Genomic DNA, 17,567 nt, shown 5'->3' with positions numbered 1-17,567 from the left:
CCCGATTCCGGTCCGTGGCCCGGGGGTTGGGGAGACCTGAGTTAAAGTAGAGGGAAGGGACATTAGAGTAGTACAATGAGACATAGCAACACGGGCTGAAACGGGGTTCCTAAGAGCCTTTTTTCCTTACAATTCCTTATAATTCATTAGAATGTCTGAATCCAGAAGTTGGAACTGCTCTGTTGCCTCTGTGCTGTTGGTACCTATACAGGGCAAGTATGAAAGATGACACTGCGCTGTGTATGTAAGGGCAGGGTCTATACACTTGGATCTGCTGCCGTGCTTTTTCTTGTTCTCTTGATGTTCAACTTGGCAGTTAAATACAAGAAAGGATAAAATTTTAACTGCAGGCAAGTCGTACTGTTTGTTTTTTAAGGCAACATTTTCGCTGTGCAATGTCAGATTAAACTTATCCCTCCCACCTCCACCTCCCTCCCCGATGCTCTGGCGACACAGATTTGAGAATAGTTTGAGTGTGTTCTTTAAAACCTTATCTTTTCATCAAAAATTGAACAAACCTCAACATCACAATGCAAAAATAATAACACCGAAACCACCCATGAAATCAAGGTCATTATATTGTCGTTTAAGGAATTATATGATAACCTTCATACCATTTGGGGAAGCAGTTTCTGTTTTCATTCAGAGTATCACAGTAGTATACTTCTATAAGTCATCTCTTTTGTCAGGGAGAACTTCTATCATTGAGTGGGCTTTCTGTAGTTTGTGGAAGTGGTGGAGTTGCCTCCAACCTGAGAATTTCAAGTTTCTTCTCTCCTTTTTTTTTTTTTGTTTGTTTTTGGGTATTATGAGTTTCTGTGGCTTATCTCTGAATAGCCTGGTGGAGAAATTAGAATGTGCTAAGGACAGAAATACAAGTGGATGAATGAATGAGCAATAAATGTGTTTAGGTGGGACTGCCAAAGATGTTAGTAAGAGATAACTTTGAAATGCTGTTTTCCATTTGGAGGTGGTTTTGATTATTTTGAGTTTGCATTTTGAATTGAAGTTCACAAAAATGGGTTCACGACTGCATTTGGTTTCATTTATTTTGCAGTTTTTAATTGGTCCAGGAGCATTGAAAAATGTAACAGCACAGTAGTACAGTGTTTACTGGAGTAAATCTTTTAATTTTTGTTTTATAGATCTTATTACCCACTTGGTTAGTTACTCCAATAGCTCTGTGTATCTTTCAGAAATTTATCTTTACAACTTGTTCATGAGATAAAAAATAGCCTTTATTTATAAAGAAAGAGTTACATCTTAGTAGTTACAGTCTAGTTTGGGGTTTCAAAAATTCCATGTATGTAGTATAATTTATTTTTTTAATTTATTTTTTTTTAAGTTTTTCTTGATTGGACCATTTTTAAAGTCTTTATTGAATTTGTTACAATATTGCTTCTGTTTTATGTTTTGTTTTCTTTGGCCATGAAGCATATGGGATCTTAGCTCCCCAACCAGGGATTAAACCCGCACCCCCTGTATTGGAAGGCGCAGTCTTAACCACTGGACCACCAGGGAAGTCCCTGTAGTATAATTTAGAATAAAATTTTAAGCATCATTTTGGGGAAAAGGGGGGAAACTAAATAAGTCAACTTTGGTCTCATGAGTTATTTTTTTGAGATGGGAAAGGACCTCAGTAAGAATTTCTCTTTCTAGAACCGTATTGGAAGATGCCTTCTCACTTCTAGCAGAAAAGCATTTGTGTTATCTTCGATAGTTTTAGTGTGTTCAGTTAAATAAATATCTTCTAAAAAAGCCCTAACTTCCTAAAGTCATTTGAGGTTTTAGGGAAAGAGTGCCTTTTATGGCATGTAGGAAGAAACATGAAATTTCTCCCTTCTTCGGTGGGGAAAAGGTTAAATGCCTGACATGTTTTAAATGATCCAAGTGTTAGTGGTTAGTGGGGGTAACAGTTTGTGAAAAGTCAAGATAAGAGTTGAGACTGGTTTCAGGCTGTGCTAATCTTTCCTACCTGAAGTGAGAAATAAATACCTCATAGGAATGTATGTGGAGATATAATGCCTTTCCCTTCTAGGACACTTGTTTGAGTCAGCAGTTGAATGTGATTACCTTTGGATTCCTGTTTGGGAAAGAGAGAAATGAGTGGGTGGTTTCCTGCAGTTTCTGTGTAGTTAAATAAGTTTTAGAATTGGTGTTAATTGGCCTCCTTATAGATGCCTTTAATGAGGAAGCCGGTTGTAACTCTGGTAAATTAACATCTTTAGAGTTCATTGTTACCAAATAAAAGTTAATTGACATGGAAGTCTTGTCCCTCTTGTGATTCAACTTAAATGTACCTTTTAAAAAATGAAATTATGGTTAATAGTTTTTTTGGGGTTTGTTTTTTTTTTTTATATTGTTTATGTTTGAATACAAGATATTAACAAAAAGACTTAGAATCTGAATTTTGAATTTCTGATCTGGGAGACCTGCCTGGGGAATACTCTAAATGGGGTCTCCACTCCTAGGTAGTTGTATTCATCAGACTAATACCGTGACAGGAAAGGAATAGAATCCTTTAGCTGGTATGGCTTGGTGTGAGCCACTGGATGAAGGAATGAGACTCATATTTTTGTGTTGTTGCTTTGTGTAACCGCTTTTAAGAACATATGTTCTGAGGTTGGGTGGGTGAGGGGAGGTAGTGGAATTTCTGATAACAAGAAGGGTAATAAAAATAATAATAATAAAATTGCTAGAAGATTATAGTAAATAATCAATGTGGAAGTAGAAATAAATTGTTGTACCAGAAGAGACGATGAAATTATTTTCTTACTTATTCTGTGATTATTCTCTAGTTTTTTTTTTGTTGTTGTTGTTGTCAGTGAATACTTTACACAGAATTACTTATGAATTTTGATTTGATAGTGCAATGTAAATGACTTGAGAAATTGCATTTCCAATAGTAAATTCTTAATGCTAAACTGGTTTTAACTAGTTATTAAAAATAATAAATATTAAATAAATAATAAATAAATATAAGTGTTTACTATTTCCTTGAGGGAAGAAAAAGGGGAGTGGTAAAGTTGCTATTCTGGTTTTTGTAATGGTTTCACATGACCAATGACCACAACTCCTGGATGATTTTTAACTCTAGCAGGTGGTCAGTCTTTTAAGGGTGCATTTCATAGTTGAGTCCCACTGATTTGGAGACTCTGGTGAAGATGTCATCCTTGTTACATTTATATATATATTTTTATCTCCCGACATAAAATGTTTTAAATACAACATTTCCTGATAATGAACATAGCTTAAACTTCAAAACTAGAAACTTTAAAACTGACATATATAAAAAGATAAAATTGTGGTGTGTGTGTTTTCTCCCCCTGTATAAAAACATCTTCATCTTGGGTATATTTGACAACTTTTTGTACAAAGAATTAAGGTATAAAATAATGCATAAAATAAAACTAAGCAAAAGGTGATTGCTGACTATGTACCATGCACTGTGTTGGAAACTAAGGACACAAAAGTAAATAAGCTTCACTTCTTTCTATTCAGCCACTCAGCGTTCAGTAGGAGAAGAATATAAGTCAAGAACATGTTGCCTGCTCTGATAGTGGAGCTCATAATTGTTCATGCACTCATTTCATTCCTACACCTATTGTTTTAACATGTCTTTATTTTATGTCTGCTATAAAGAGACCACTGTAAACTGACTCTTTATCAGGCTTGGCATTGTAATGGTTCATGATATCTTTCCTCAAGGAGAACTCACTCCTTATGGAAGCTACCCAGACACAGGGATCATTGTCATTTTTTTCACTGTTACATCCCAAGTGTGTGGAAGAGTGCTAGGCACATAGTAGACGCTCATAAATATTTATTGGAAGAAAGAAAATAGATGACCCAAACCTGAGCTCAGGTTCTTCATTCCCCATTGTTAGGGAAGCTTTGAACTGGATTTTGGAGAATAATTGTTTCCTAAGAGAAAAACCAGTAGAACATCCTGTGCAGAGGGCATAGGCACTGAGTAGTAAGGGTAATATTGAGGCTTAATACAAAATTCAGTAATATTTAAAAATAGATCAGAATGAAAGTATTGTATGTTTGTGAACTTTCAAGAAGTTATAGCTAGCTATATGCTGAGACTATTAAAAGCGTCTGTCTGTGGCATATATTATTCTTAATAGACATGCTTACCAGGAATTTTTCTTTTAAAGTTCAGTATTAAACTGAGAGTAATTTATAACTTTTAAATTGCTATATTTTAATGGCACTTGTGAATTATTAATCATTGCCAGATAATTTACAGGTTTTTAAGTGGGAGAGATCAATTTCTTTCTAATAAGGAATTTAATCTCCAAATGTTTTGAAGGACTTATAATGCATACTTTCTCCTTAAAATATTGAGAGGCTTTTCAGGAGTAGTCATATTTGAACCTAATAGCTGATGGCATTCTTGCAGTATATTTTTACGTTTTGAGTGTCCAAAGTGTCCAGAATTTTGTTCCTTTTAACAAAACACAGAGGTAAAGTTTTTTCCCTTGCTGTTTATGTAATTGGATTTAATTATGTATTAATTTTTTTATCTATTTATTAGGAATTTTTGTGTATTCCAATGTAAATCTTAGTATTTTGTGTATAAATTGATCTTACTTGAAACTGTAAACATTCTTCTAAAAATTTTTTTGTTTGAAGTGCTTCATAATTTAAAATATATCCAAAATAGAAAAAAATGTTTTGTAAACCAGAAAGACACAAGAAGCTAAGGCATGTCACACATATATGGTGAGTTGACTATTTTGTAGTTACATGACCTTAAATTGTTTGAACACTTTCTTTTGCAAGAACTTTATATTTTTGTAAGGATTTGATTTGTGTTTCATGCTAACCAAGTTTACTTAACATACAAATTGCTACATTTTCAAGGCCAGGGTGCTGGAAAATGACATTGCATTCCTTTATTTTTTTTGTTCTTGGCATGAACACAAGTTCAAAGGTGAAAGTAGTTTTTTTTTACTGTGCACATGCCATGGTTTAGGCTTCTCACATAATACTGACAGGTTAAAGAATTATATGTTAATGAACACAAAACATTAGATATTTTAGAGTTTGATTGATAAAGCTATCTCTTAAAATGGACTAAGAGTAACTAAAACAATAGAGTGACATTCTGTAAGCTTAAATGGAATGAGTTTTTAACATACTGCCTTTCAGTATACAAAGGTAAGTTTTTTTTTTTTTTTTTACATCTTTACTGGAGTATAATTGCTTTATAATGGTGTGTTAGTTTATGCTTTATAACAAAGTGAATCAGTTATACATATACATATGTTCCCATATCTCCTCCCTCTCGCATCTCCCTCCCTCCCACCCTCCCTATCCCACCGCTCTAGGTGGTCACAAAGCACTGAGCTGATCTCCCTGTGTTATGCGGCTGCTTCCCACTAGCTATCTACCTTACGTTTGGTAGTGTATATATGTCCATGCCTCTCTCTCACTTTGTCACAGCTCACCCTTCCCCCTCCCCATATCCTCAAGTCCGTTCTCTAGTAGATTTGTGTCTTTATTCCTGTCTTACCCCTAGGTTCTTCATGACAATTTTTTTTCTTAAATTCCATATATATGTGTGTTAGCATACGGTATTTGTCTTTCTCTTTCTGACTTACTTCACTCTGTATGACAGACTCTAGGTCTATCCACCTCATTACAAATAGCTCAATTTCGTTTCTTTTTATGGCTGAGTAATATTCCATTGTATATATGTGCCACATCTTCTTTATCCATTCATCCGATGATGGACACTTAGGTTGTTTCCATCTCCGGGCTATTGTACATAGAGCTGGAATGAACATTTTGGTACATGACTCTTTTTGAATTATGGTTTTCTCAGGGTATATGCCCAGCAGTGGGATTGCTGGGGCATATGGTAGTTCTATTTGTAGTTTTTTAAGGAACCTCCATACTGTTCTCCATAGTGGCTGTACCAATTCACATTCCCACCAGCAGTGCAAGAGGGTTCCCTTTTCTCCACACCCTCTCCAGCATTTATTGTTTGTAGATTTTTTGATGATGGCCATTCTGACTGGTGTGAGATGATATCTCATTGTAGTTTTGATTTGCATTTCTCTAATGATTAATGATGCTGAGCATTCTTTCATGTGTTTGTTGGCAGTCTGTATATCTTCTTTGGGGAAATGTCTATTTAGGTCTTCTGCCCATTTTTGGATTGGGTCGTTTGTTTTTTTGTTATTGAGCTGCATGAGCTGCTTATAAATTTTGGAGATTAATCCTTTGTCAGTTGCTTCATTTGCAAATATTTTCTCCTATTCTGTCTTTTGGTCTTGTTTATGGTTTCCTTTGCTGTGCAAAAGCGTTGAAGTTTCATTAGGTCAAAGGTAAGTTTTATTATACTTCCTTGATTTTAAAAATTTTGTTATAATCTAATGAATATGCAGAGATAAATTGAAAAAGTTGAACTATTAGTGAAATAATTTATCTTTTAGGTTTACTCTGAACACTGACTTTTCACCTAAATCAAAATGAAATGGGAATAAGTTTTCTGGAAGCTTCTGAACTAGAGTTCAGCCTGGTGGAAATCATGCCCCCCTTCTCATTAAGTATTTTTCTTATTTCCCTTTTAGGAAGAAATCTTATTAGCATACATAAACAGGAGTAAATCAGAGATTTCATATTCCACCACTGGTAATAGACGATGGTCTGAGTTAATGTTTCTGTAGAGCTTGAAGTCACAGCCTCAGTCCCATAGAGGACCATGAAAATCAAAAGGAGTGGTGCTTACTGGGACCATAGCTGGCATGAGCAGGGCATACATGACAGGGTTCAGTTCAAAGTAATTAAGGAAAACAGTACCAGAAAAGTTGAAGTTTTTATATTATAGCTTTAAAAAGTCTTTTATTGGAATGTATGATTTTACAGAAATGTCCAAAGAGCAGACTGAGGGAGACAATGTTAGAAAAGCAAAATGTTCCCACAAGAGTTTGAAGTCCACCACAGGCATAAGCTTATAGCAGTATACTATTTATTGCCAGAGTAGCATATTTTCTTGAAAAAATGCTCATAAATGATGTGAAATCCAATGTTAGAATTCCAGTTCTGGTCTTACAAATTCCCATCTCATAGCAGCACATCTGTTTATTAGGAGTTATTCCCTGAATATGAAAGATTTCAATCCTAAGTCACTGCACCTGTTGACAGGAGGTGTTTATTCCAATCACTAACCTAAAGCACAGACTTATTGCTTGACATTTTATAGCTTGGGAGGGAAAAAGTGTCTTCAAAGTCATTTGTTCAGAGTGCAGAAAATGGAGCAAAACAGTTCATTTTACTCTAAGCACCACTATTTGGCAGTGTTCACATTTGCACAGCACAAAGCTGCAATATTGATTTTTTGCTCACAGAGCCTCCCACAAGTTTTTTCTTCGATTGTCAGATGGATTGGATTACACTTTGCTTGTTGGGATGCTTTTTTTTTTTTTCTTTGTTGAAATAGAAATATATTGAAAGTACAGCTTAGAATAAATGTCATAGTAATAGTGTGATTAAAGAGTTTTAATTTGGGCATTTCTTTATGTTGATTATGTTGACTGAGCAATTTCATTGACTACTTGACCATCAGACAACTATTTCCTTTCTTGCCCTTGTTCCTCTAGGACTAGAGGCACCCAGTACACCCTAACTATGTTCTGTACAACAGGGGTCCCCAACCTGCTGCTAAGTGTCATTATCATTTGGAGAGGCATTAAAGTAACATTGAAAAACACAAGTTTGGAAGCTGAAGTATTAGGTTTCAAACCTTGATTTCATTCTTATTGGATGTGTGATTTTGGAAAACATAATTTTTCTGTGCCTCGATTTCTTCCTTTGTAAAATAGTGACAATAATAATACGTATCTCATATGGTTGTTATGAGGATTTGTAGTCAGTATATATTTGTAAAGTCCTCAGAGGGACTTCTAGTGATGATGGGGTGGAGAGGATGGCAAATCCTCTTCCCCCAAACAAGGATAAAACTGAACAAAATTGTCAACAACCACTATTTTAGGGCTCTGGAAATTAACCAGAGCCAAATAAGAAATTGGGAACGATTTCTTTTAAAAAAAAAAAAAAAGCTGATGGAACTTTTGGTACACACAGTTCAAGTTTAAATCCTTCTAGCCTGGGGCTGCTTCTCCCTGCACCCTGCACTCTTTGGCTATGTCATTGTGGTTAGTTTAGTCAGAGCAAGGCTGGCCTAGAAAATCTGTGACTGAGCTGCCAGGGAGAGTTGGCTTGATTTAGAGTAGAGTGTGGGAACCCATGCCCAGCAGTGTTGTCAGTAAAAGTAGTAAACACTGTGGAAAACAGATGGGGAAGACCCCTAGCTCTTGCTAACCTGAGGTTGTGGTCCCAGGTGGGGAGACTGAGTGCCAGTCTGAAACATAACCAGGAAACCTTGGAAATGAAAGAGCCAAACGTTCTCTGCGTTCTTGACTGACTGAGAAGCTACACACAGAGCAGAGGAGATGCGAGGGGACGTGGCAGAAAGTAAATAACCAAGGCTGACTTGAAAACTGCTTGAACTTTGAACTCTCCCTAACATACAGGTCAATCAGCAGAGGGTGGAGACCTTATTATGGGTTCATGGTTTTTGTGCAAAGTCTTTGCTCAATCATTGGCTGATCACTAAGCTATGCAGAGACAGGTGTGATCCCTAGGAAGTCAAGCTAGAAAATAAAAATAAGAATTAAAATAACAACAACAACAATGAACAGAGACACACAGCAGCTGCAAAGTACAGGGGAAGACAGAGTCAGCAGATTAAATTCAGTCAGAATGCTAAAAAGAAAATATCACAACAGCAACAATTCTCAGGGGAAAGGAATCTAGAGTAGCTAACAGTGTATTATTTTAAACGTCTAGTTTTCAACAATAACAAAAAATTTGCAAGCTAATGCAGAGAAACAGGAAAGTTGACCCATACTTAGGAGAAAAAACATTCAATAGAAACTGCCTCTGTTGTGGGCCTGGATGTTAGATTTAGCAGATAAATATTTCAGAGTGGCCATTATGAATATGTTCAAAGATTAAAGTAAAACTATTAGAGAATTAAGAGGAAATATGATGATGACTTAACAAATACGTAATAGAGAAAACCTATTTTAAAGGACCTTGGAGAAATTCTTGGCATGTCTTAGTTATTGTATCAGTGTGTTGCAAATAAATAAATTTTCTTCCCCAAATACAGATATCCTACCTTCATCTGAACCCAGATATTCTGATTCAGTAGGGCTGGATTCGGGCTTGCAGATATGTCTTAAAAAATACTTACCAAATGACTCTGATGCAAAGTCATATTTGGGGGTCAGTCATATACTCTTAGCCAGTGATTTTTAAAAAAGTCCTGGGGCTTCCCTGGTGGCAAAGTGGTTGAGAGTCCGCCTGCCAATGCAGGGGACACGGGTTCGTGCCCGGGTCCGGGAAGATCCCACATGCCGCGGAGCGGCTGGGCCACTGAGCCTGCGCGTCCAGAGCCTGTGCTCTGCAACGGGAGAGGCCACAGCAGTGAGAGGCCCGCGTACCGCAAAAAAAAAGAAAAAAGTCCTGAAAAATGTGCCATTAAACAATTAAGGATGAATTCGTGTACAAAGGAAGAAAGTGCAATTAAGAAACGGTACTGATACCTGTGATGATTTCTTCCTGTGACTCAGTATAGTAAGTCATTAATGTGATATAAATAAAGGTGTAAATAAGTGTTTTTAGGAATAAGTTTTGTTCTGACTTTTCATAAGATTTACTTAGTGAAAATGTTGAATTTTAAAAATTAATATTAATTGCAATAGTTTTATTTAAGACTTTCCAAACTTCTTTGAAGTCCCATTGCTGGTGGAAGAGTTTGAAGCCATACCCCTTGAAGTTTTCAGGAAAATAGGGGAGAAGTGCCCAAAGAAAGCATAAGAATTTACATTTTTCTGAAAAATTTATGCTTTCTGCCATTCGCTGCTACCATGGCGCCCGTGATAAAGCTTGTGGCGAAGGGGGGCAAAAAAAAAGAAGCAGGTCCTGAAGTTTACTCTTGACTGTACCCATCCTGTAGAAGATGGAATCATGGATGCCACCAATCTTGAGCAGTTTTTTTAGGAGAGAATCAAAGTGAATGGAAAAGCTGGGAATCTTGGTGGAGGTATTGTAACAGTCGAAAAAAGCAAAGCAAGATTACTGTAACTTCTGAGGTGCCTTTTTCCAAAAGGTATTTGAAATGTATCACCAAAAAAATATTTGAAGAAGAATAATCTATGTGACTGGTTAGGCGTAGTTACTAACAGCAAAGAGTTACGAATTGCGTTACTTCTAGATTAATCAAGATGAAGAAGAGGAGGAAGATGAGGATTAAAACTCAATTATCTGTAATATTTTGTATGAGTTCTTGAATAAAACTTAGGAACCAAAAAAAAAAAGTTTATGTGGGTTTTTCTTTTGATTTAATAATTGGCCCGTGTTTATTTTCTCCCTTCCAGTAAGTCTTTGGTTAAAATAGTTAATCCAGAAAGAATCCTGACTAATTCATCCATGTACTTTTGAGAATTTTCTTGGCAGTACCATACAATCTACATTATTGTGCCATAGTCCATCCTTGCTAACATTCTCCTATGTTTATATTTTAAAGAAATAGAGCAACAAATGTCTTAATTGTTGACCACTTGAAAATGTTAGAATAGCATGTATACCTGATTAAAAGGAGCTTGCCTGTTTAGAATCATAGATTGGTGAAATTTGATAGGACTTTGAAATGACTTTAATCCTTCAGAAAAAGAAATTAAAACCCAGAAAAATAAAATGACTTAGCCAAGTTCACAAGTCTGACCCAGACATCTGTACTGTTCAGTACTCTTTCTGTATGTCCATACTTGCACAGTATAGATTTTGCTCTCAATAAGTTTATGGCACACATCGCTACATTTCCACAAATACAATTTTCATCATTATCTATATGTTGTGTGAACCTTTAAAATAATTGTTTCCTGTCAAATTCACTAACATTTGTTGGTGAATTTCAGATGGTATGAAAAATTATAAAGTTAATCTTGGTTGTATTATCAACATGGTGGCTTGAGAAGTCACAGAATCCCTTTTTGTTCATGGCCATTACTAAAACCATGGGCTCTGGAATCTGAGAACCCTGCATGCGTTAGAATCTAACTCACAGTAATCCTTGAGACCCTGAATTACTTACTATTTAATGCCTTAGTTTCATACTCTGTAAATGGGTATTGTTACAGTTAACTACTCCATTGTTTTTTGTTGTATTGATAGTTGTTGATGATGCTGGTGATCATAAAAAGGGTGATCCATAAAAAGCAGTTTGGACAGTATCTAAACATTGTAATTGCTATGTAAATGTTAGCTACTACAATATTTACTTTTTATTTTTTTCTTCATATTTGTTTTATATGGATATATATATATATATCCATATCCAGTTGGAAACACAGGATTTAAATAAAGGAAGGTTCATAAACGTCTGTCTTTGTGAGAAACACTAATGAACCCCAGTGGTACCTAGAAAATAATTAATTGACAGAATTTAAACATTTTTTTCTTTTTTTGAGGATATAACAATTTTATTGATTATTAAGTATTTATCTGTTTCTTAATGCTCACTCTTTGTTTTCACTGCCAAAGGCAATAGATATTACAGAGGAAAACGCATTGTAATTTATATTGTTTTAAACAGATACTAGTTGTTCAACTTGGCAATTTGGTTTGATAGCAGTTATTGGAATTATGTATCATGTACCAATCTAGGCATTAGAATTATAACTATCATCAGAGTCTAGCAGGGAAGATATATATTAAAAATGAATATCCACAGCACCATGTGGTAATAACAAGCAATTTTTAAATTTTATACATAAGTATAAAGTTCAGTGGAAACAGGTGAGAGAACAAGAATTTAGTAAAGAGAACACATGATTTAAGGCAATAATATTATAGCATTAAATAAAGCAACACTCACCATTAAGAACTCATTCAGTTCTATGCAATGAAAGTATAAGTACCATGATCTGTTCTTCAGAAAATTCTGTATTGGAAATCTGCTACATTAGTAAAGTGTGCTGATCTTTCTATTTTTTTTCCTTTTCTTTTTCCATACTTTACCTTTTTGGATGACTAATATTAAGGCTTTAAAAATCCTTTCTCTGAATTATCAAAACAGCAAGACTTCTGCAACTTCTCAAATATCTTTCAAAAGCAGAGGAAAATTCATTTAGAACCATAACTATAATCCTGCAAACTATCAACAACAAAAATTAAGGAGCTCAAGTTAAAAACCACAGTGCTTCAGAATCAATTCTATATTTTTGAAAATACTACAACTTGTGAATTTTGGCTCGAAGTCAGTCTTATAATAACATTTTCTCATATTTGTAATATTCTCTAATAATATGATTTACAAGGTATTATAATTGCAAATCATCTCTGGCTTTAAAATATGCAGTGCTCCAAAATTTTATATGATGTCACTTGTTTGAATTTTCACACAGCTTTTTGCCACAGAAATGTGTCTGCTTCTGAAACCCTAAAACATATTTCCATTTAAAACAAATATAATACTAGTTTAAGCTGAATTATTTGTATAAGCAGTACAGTATCAGCAAATGGAAGAAAGCAATAACATATGTAAAAGTTTATTTATGAACTTGGGAAAAGGTTGAAAGGTTGGCCCCTTTACTGTTTTTCATGATATTGCCCAGCTCCGTTTCTGTATTCCTTCTTCATTGATAGTGCGCTTCTCTTTTTGTAATCTCGTAAGACCATAAATCTTCTTAGTGAAAACCTACCAAGGTTGGCGTTTGCCTCAATCCCCTGAAGATTTCTGTGCTCTAAGCTGTGTCTTTTCCTTCTCTCTCCATCCCAATTACATTTTTAGTTTTCTCAGTAGAACTGAGAACTCAGCCAAGTTTGAGAATTGCTGATTTTCTAAATCATACCAAGGTACAACCCACTAACTAATCCTTTCGCAGGATTGTTTGCATTTTAGAAAGAAGATGCATGTTTATCCAGGAGACTGTTTATTTTATTGTATTAGTGAGAGACGTTGTGCAATAGTTAAAGAGAACAGGTTTTAGCATTGGATTGACCTGGACAGAACCTAGCTCTTCAACTCAGAAGCTTGTGTCTTGGAACAGTTTACTTCTGAATGTCATTTTTTTTTTTTCCAGTAAAAAGGGATATAAGGGATGACTCGTGTGATGCAGAGTAATTAAAAGGATAGAGATACGAAAAAATACTGAAATTAATGCTAGTCTTTTATAAAAGAAACGCTATAGATGGCAACAAGTTAGAGAACTGAAATAAAAAATTGGGTCAGTGTAGAAGTTTTTGATACGGTAGGTAACCCATAGGTAGCACAGCAGCACACAGAGATGTGCTTCTCCCACACATAGTTGTTGTTGGCTGTTCTTGGCTTTCTCTGCTTTTACCTTTGTTCTATGCTCTGTTACTACTTTAGAGGACCCCTGCTTGAGAACCGTGATTAAAACCTAAAATTCTAATTTCTTATTCTGTTTGGAATCTTTTTTTATAGCACTCATGAACATTGGTTATCTACATGCCGCCTAATGCACCATACTTAAGTTCATATGGCACTTTCTATTAAGTGCTTTTCTGTACATTATCTCATTTTAGAGTCACACAGGTAGGAAAAAATAATAACATCATAGATGTTTCATCTCCATTTTGTAAATGACAAAACTGAATCTCAGAAATTTTGCCCCTTTTGGGGGTTTCAGCTTTTTGGACTGGATTGGAGCAGTGCTGGCTCCTTTGAATGCCCATCTGCTGAATCCTTTCATTTATGTCAGTTTTCAGTAAAGAGTCTACAAATTGAAATAAGTTATTGTGCCATAAGTATGATACTGTCATAGTGTCTTAGTTATTTTGGGAGACGCTAAGACAAATGTATTTTTAAGATAATTCTATTAACAGCAGTTAATATGTCTACATTAAATGGGTAAGGCCAGTGTCCTGTATAGCAGAGCTTTGATTTCATTCATAAATGAAAACCGTTCTTTTTTTAATTGTTGCATTCTGTATTTGTATATCTTGTCACTCTTTATAAATCCATTGATCAAATGTGTCATTTTTCTTTGGGTTTACTCAAAAAGGGCCACTTAGTTTCTGATTGTGACTAGGTTATACAGAAAATATTTTATTAAAGTAATTTAAAATTGTCTTATAAAGATGAATAATCCAGCTAAAGATATATATTAAAAATTTAATAATACATTAGTGATTCATAGTAAAGATCCAGAGAATTATTGAATAAATGTATGAATGATGGCTTGAAAAACATACTTTGTATGACATCTCTTGGATATAGACATGACTCATACTACTTGAAAATGCCTTATTAAAATAATATACTTCATAAATGAGTTAATTTTTTTTTTTTCTTTTTTAAGGTTTCAGCAGAGCAGCTTTACCATTTGGGTTAGTTCGTAGAGAATTATCCTGTGAAGGTTATTCTATAGATCTACGATGTCCCGGCAGTGATGTCATCATGATTGAGAGCGCTAACTATGGTCGGACAGACGACAAGATTTGTGATGCTGACCCATTTCAGATGGAGAATACAGACTGCTACCTCCCAGATGCCTTCAAAATTATGACTCAAAGGTAAATGTTCACGTGTTATTATCCCATTTTAGTTACTACATCCAAATTCGTAAAAGTATTATCATAACTCCAGACTGGATAGATACAGTGCATATCTCAGCCTATTCATTAAAGTGAGTTAGGGTTTTACCTACTAATGTTGACTTCTACTTTATAATATTTCAACAACACTTAAATCTCTGTATCATTTTTATATAGATTGACGTATCAGAAGGAATATGTATTACAGGTTTTTTTATACATCATAGAATAAAAGTAATTGAAGTGTAATCTTGTTTTTTAAGCCTTCAAAATTTTGAAATATTTTATAATATCAAGAATGTTTTAAATGTCTGGGTCTTTGGCAATAATTGTTCCTTAATTTTTTTAAATTAGTAAACTTTATTTTTTCAGCAAAAATGAGCAGAATGTACACAGAATTATCATACTCCATCTCCACACGTGCAAGACTTCCCTAACCATTGACATCCTGACATCCCCTACCATGGTGGTACATTCGTTATAGTAGATGACCTCACATTGACACATTATTATCCCCCGAAGTTCTCAGTTTGCGTTAGGGTTTACTCTTGTTGTTGTACATTCTGTGGGTTTTGACAGATTTATAATGACACTTATTCACCATTGTAATATACAGAATAGTTTCACTGACCTAAAAATCCTTTGTGTTCCACCTACTCATTCCTCCCTCCATCTAACCCCTGGCAACCACTGATCTTTTTATTTTCTTACAGTTTTGCCTCTTCTGGAATGTCACACAGTTGTAATCCTACAGAATGTAACCTTTTCAGATTGCTTTCTTTCACTTAGTAAATGTCTTTTCATGGCTTAATAGCTCATTTATTTTTAGTGTTAAATAATATTCCATAGTCTGGATGTACCACAGTTTATCCATTCACCTACTGAAGGATTTCTTGATTGCTTCCAAATTTTGGCAATTATGAATAAAGCTGCTGTGAACATCTGTTCAGGTTTTTGTGTGAACATAAGTTTTCAGTTCATTTGGGCAACTACCAAGGAGCGTGATTTGTTGGATCATATGGTAAGAGTGTGTTTAGTTTTGTAAGAAACTGCCAAACTGTCTTCCAAAGTGACTGTACCATTTTGCATTCCCACTGGCAATGAATGAGAGTTACTGTTGCTCCACACCTTACCAGCATTTAGTATTGTCAGTGTTTTACATTTTGGGTAGTCTAATAGGTGTATAGTGATATCTCATTGTTTTAATTTACAATTCCCCAATGACATATCATGTTGAACACCTCTTAATATACTTACTTGCCATTTGTGTATCTTTATTGATGAGGTGTCTGTTCTGGTCTTTTGCCCCCTTTTGTAATTGGGTTGTTTTCTTATTGTTTAGCTTTAAGAGTTTTTTATTTTTATTTTTATTTTTTTGACCACGCTGCATGGCTTGCAGGATCCCAGTTCCCTGACCAGGGATCGAACCTGTGCTCCCTGCAGTGGAAGTGCATAATCCCAACCACTGGACTGCCAGGGAATTCCCTTCAAGAGTTTTTTAAAATATATTTTGGATAACAGTCCTTTATCAGATATGTCTTTTGCAAATATTTCCTCTCAATCTGTGGCTTGTCTTCTATTGATCTTCAGTTTTAGAAAAACAAACAAAATAAAAACAACAGATTAAGAAAGTTAAAACATATAGGGCTCATTCTCTCTTTTTTTCTTCATATATAGATAATAGGAAGGAAGGGAGGAAGGGGGGGTGAAGGAAGGAAGGAAGGAAGGAAGATAGAAAGTTATTTGGGTAATATACCAATTTTGGTTAATTTTCTGTTTTAAAAATGTTGTGTTGGAAAGTGTGTTATAAACTATAAAATATATGAATGATATCTCTTAACTGGACAGTTGTGTTTCTACAAGTAAATGGAATACAGAAAACTGCTGACAATGGGTATGGACTTTCCTCTGCCTTAACACAGAGCACCTAATTCTTGGCATCTTTTTTTTTTTTTTTTCCGCAAATTTTGGTACTCTTGGCATCTTAATTAGAGTTTTCTTATATGTAAGGTATTAAAATTGTGTTCGTTATGATTGAAAGTAATATCCAGCAATCCCAGTTATTTGGAACATAGAGACTCTGAAGGAACACAAGTTTCACAGAGTTATACAATGTTGATTTTGTATTTTGTTTACTGGGAAAACCCTTTATCTTTCTATTCAAAGCTTACTCCCTCTCCTCTTGCCTCTTTTCCCCCACTGAAAACAGTCCTCTGTCCAGTTTTGTAGCTTGTATGCTAGTCTACCTTAAAGTAGAGCAGGAAATTTTCTAGACTGAGGTCTGATCAGTGTAGGCACAGTGAAATCATCTAAAGGTGATAAGAGCGATTAAGGAAATAATGGAAAAACTTTTTAAAAAATCCAGTCTATAAGAGTGTGGGTACAAATTGCTGTTAAATCTCTAATTTCAAACAGAATAGGTATTAGCATATTTTTATTGATAGCAGATTATAGTAAGTTTTTTGTTAATGTTGATACTGATCAAGATAATTTTAATAAACAAGAGGACATATATAATACTTTTGAAAGATTTCCATCAAAATGCTTTTATTTTTAGTTTTTAAAGGGTGGTTATTAAAAAATTAAGGTAAAATCTTATTTGCACAAATGGCACTGGATAAAGTTTTTTTGTGTTTTTTTGTTTTGTTTTGTATTTTGTTTTTTTTTAAAAAACAAAAGTCCTTTATGGACTATGTAGGATTTGAAATCTGGCTTGTGAAACAAACTACGTAGGATAGTATACCTTCTTTAGAAGAATGGATTCTGTGCTCCAATAAAATTGTAATAGAACAATTTGCCCATAGTATTTAAAAAATTGAGAACTGCCTATAGCAGGCAGACAATAAAGGTAATCCCTGATAATTGACCATTTATTCATTCTTAATATGTTGATCCGACTGTTCAGTGGTAGTGATATCACATGA

General features: G+C 34.7%; 1 protein-coding gene and 1 pseudogene across 15 annotated transcripts in view; both read left to right on the top strand.

The window, feature by feature from the left end:
- ADGRL2 (adhesion G protein-coupled receptor L2) overlaps positions 1–17,567 on the top strand; it is a 271,291-nt gene that overhangs the window by 176,146 nt on the left and 77,578 nt on the right. For all 15 annotated transcript variants that reach the window (XM_033416623.2, XM_049709707.1, XM_049709710.1 and 12 more), the window contains one exon: positions 14,409–14,622. In XM_033416623.2, the coding sequence (XP_033272514.1) occupies positions 14,409–14,622 (214 nt within the window). The remainder of the gene's footprint in view (positions 1–14,408; positions 14,623–17,567) is intronic.
- On the top strand, positions 5,876–14,397 carry LOC117198799 (60S ribosomal protein L22-like; annotated as a pseudogene).

This window comes from Orcinus orca, chromosome 1 (genome assembly GCF_937001465.1).
Source record: "Orcinus orca chromosome 1, mOrcOrc1.1, whole genome shotgun sequence".
In the NCBI taxonomy this organism is placed as follows: Eukaryota; Metazoa; Chordata; class Mammalia; order Artiodactyla; family Delphinidae; genus Orcinus; species Orcinus orca.
This window is presented reverse-complemented; position numbering and strand designations above follow the sequence as displayed.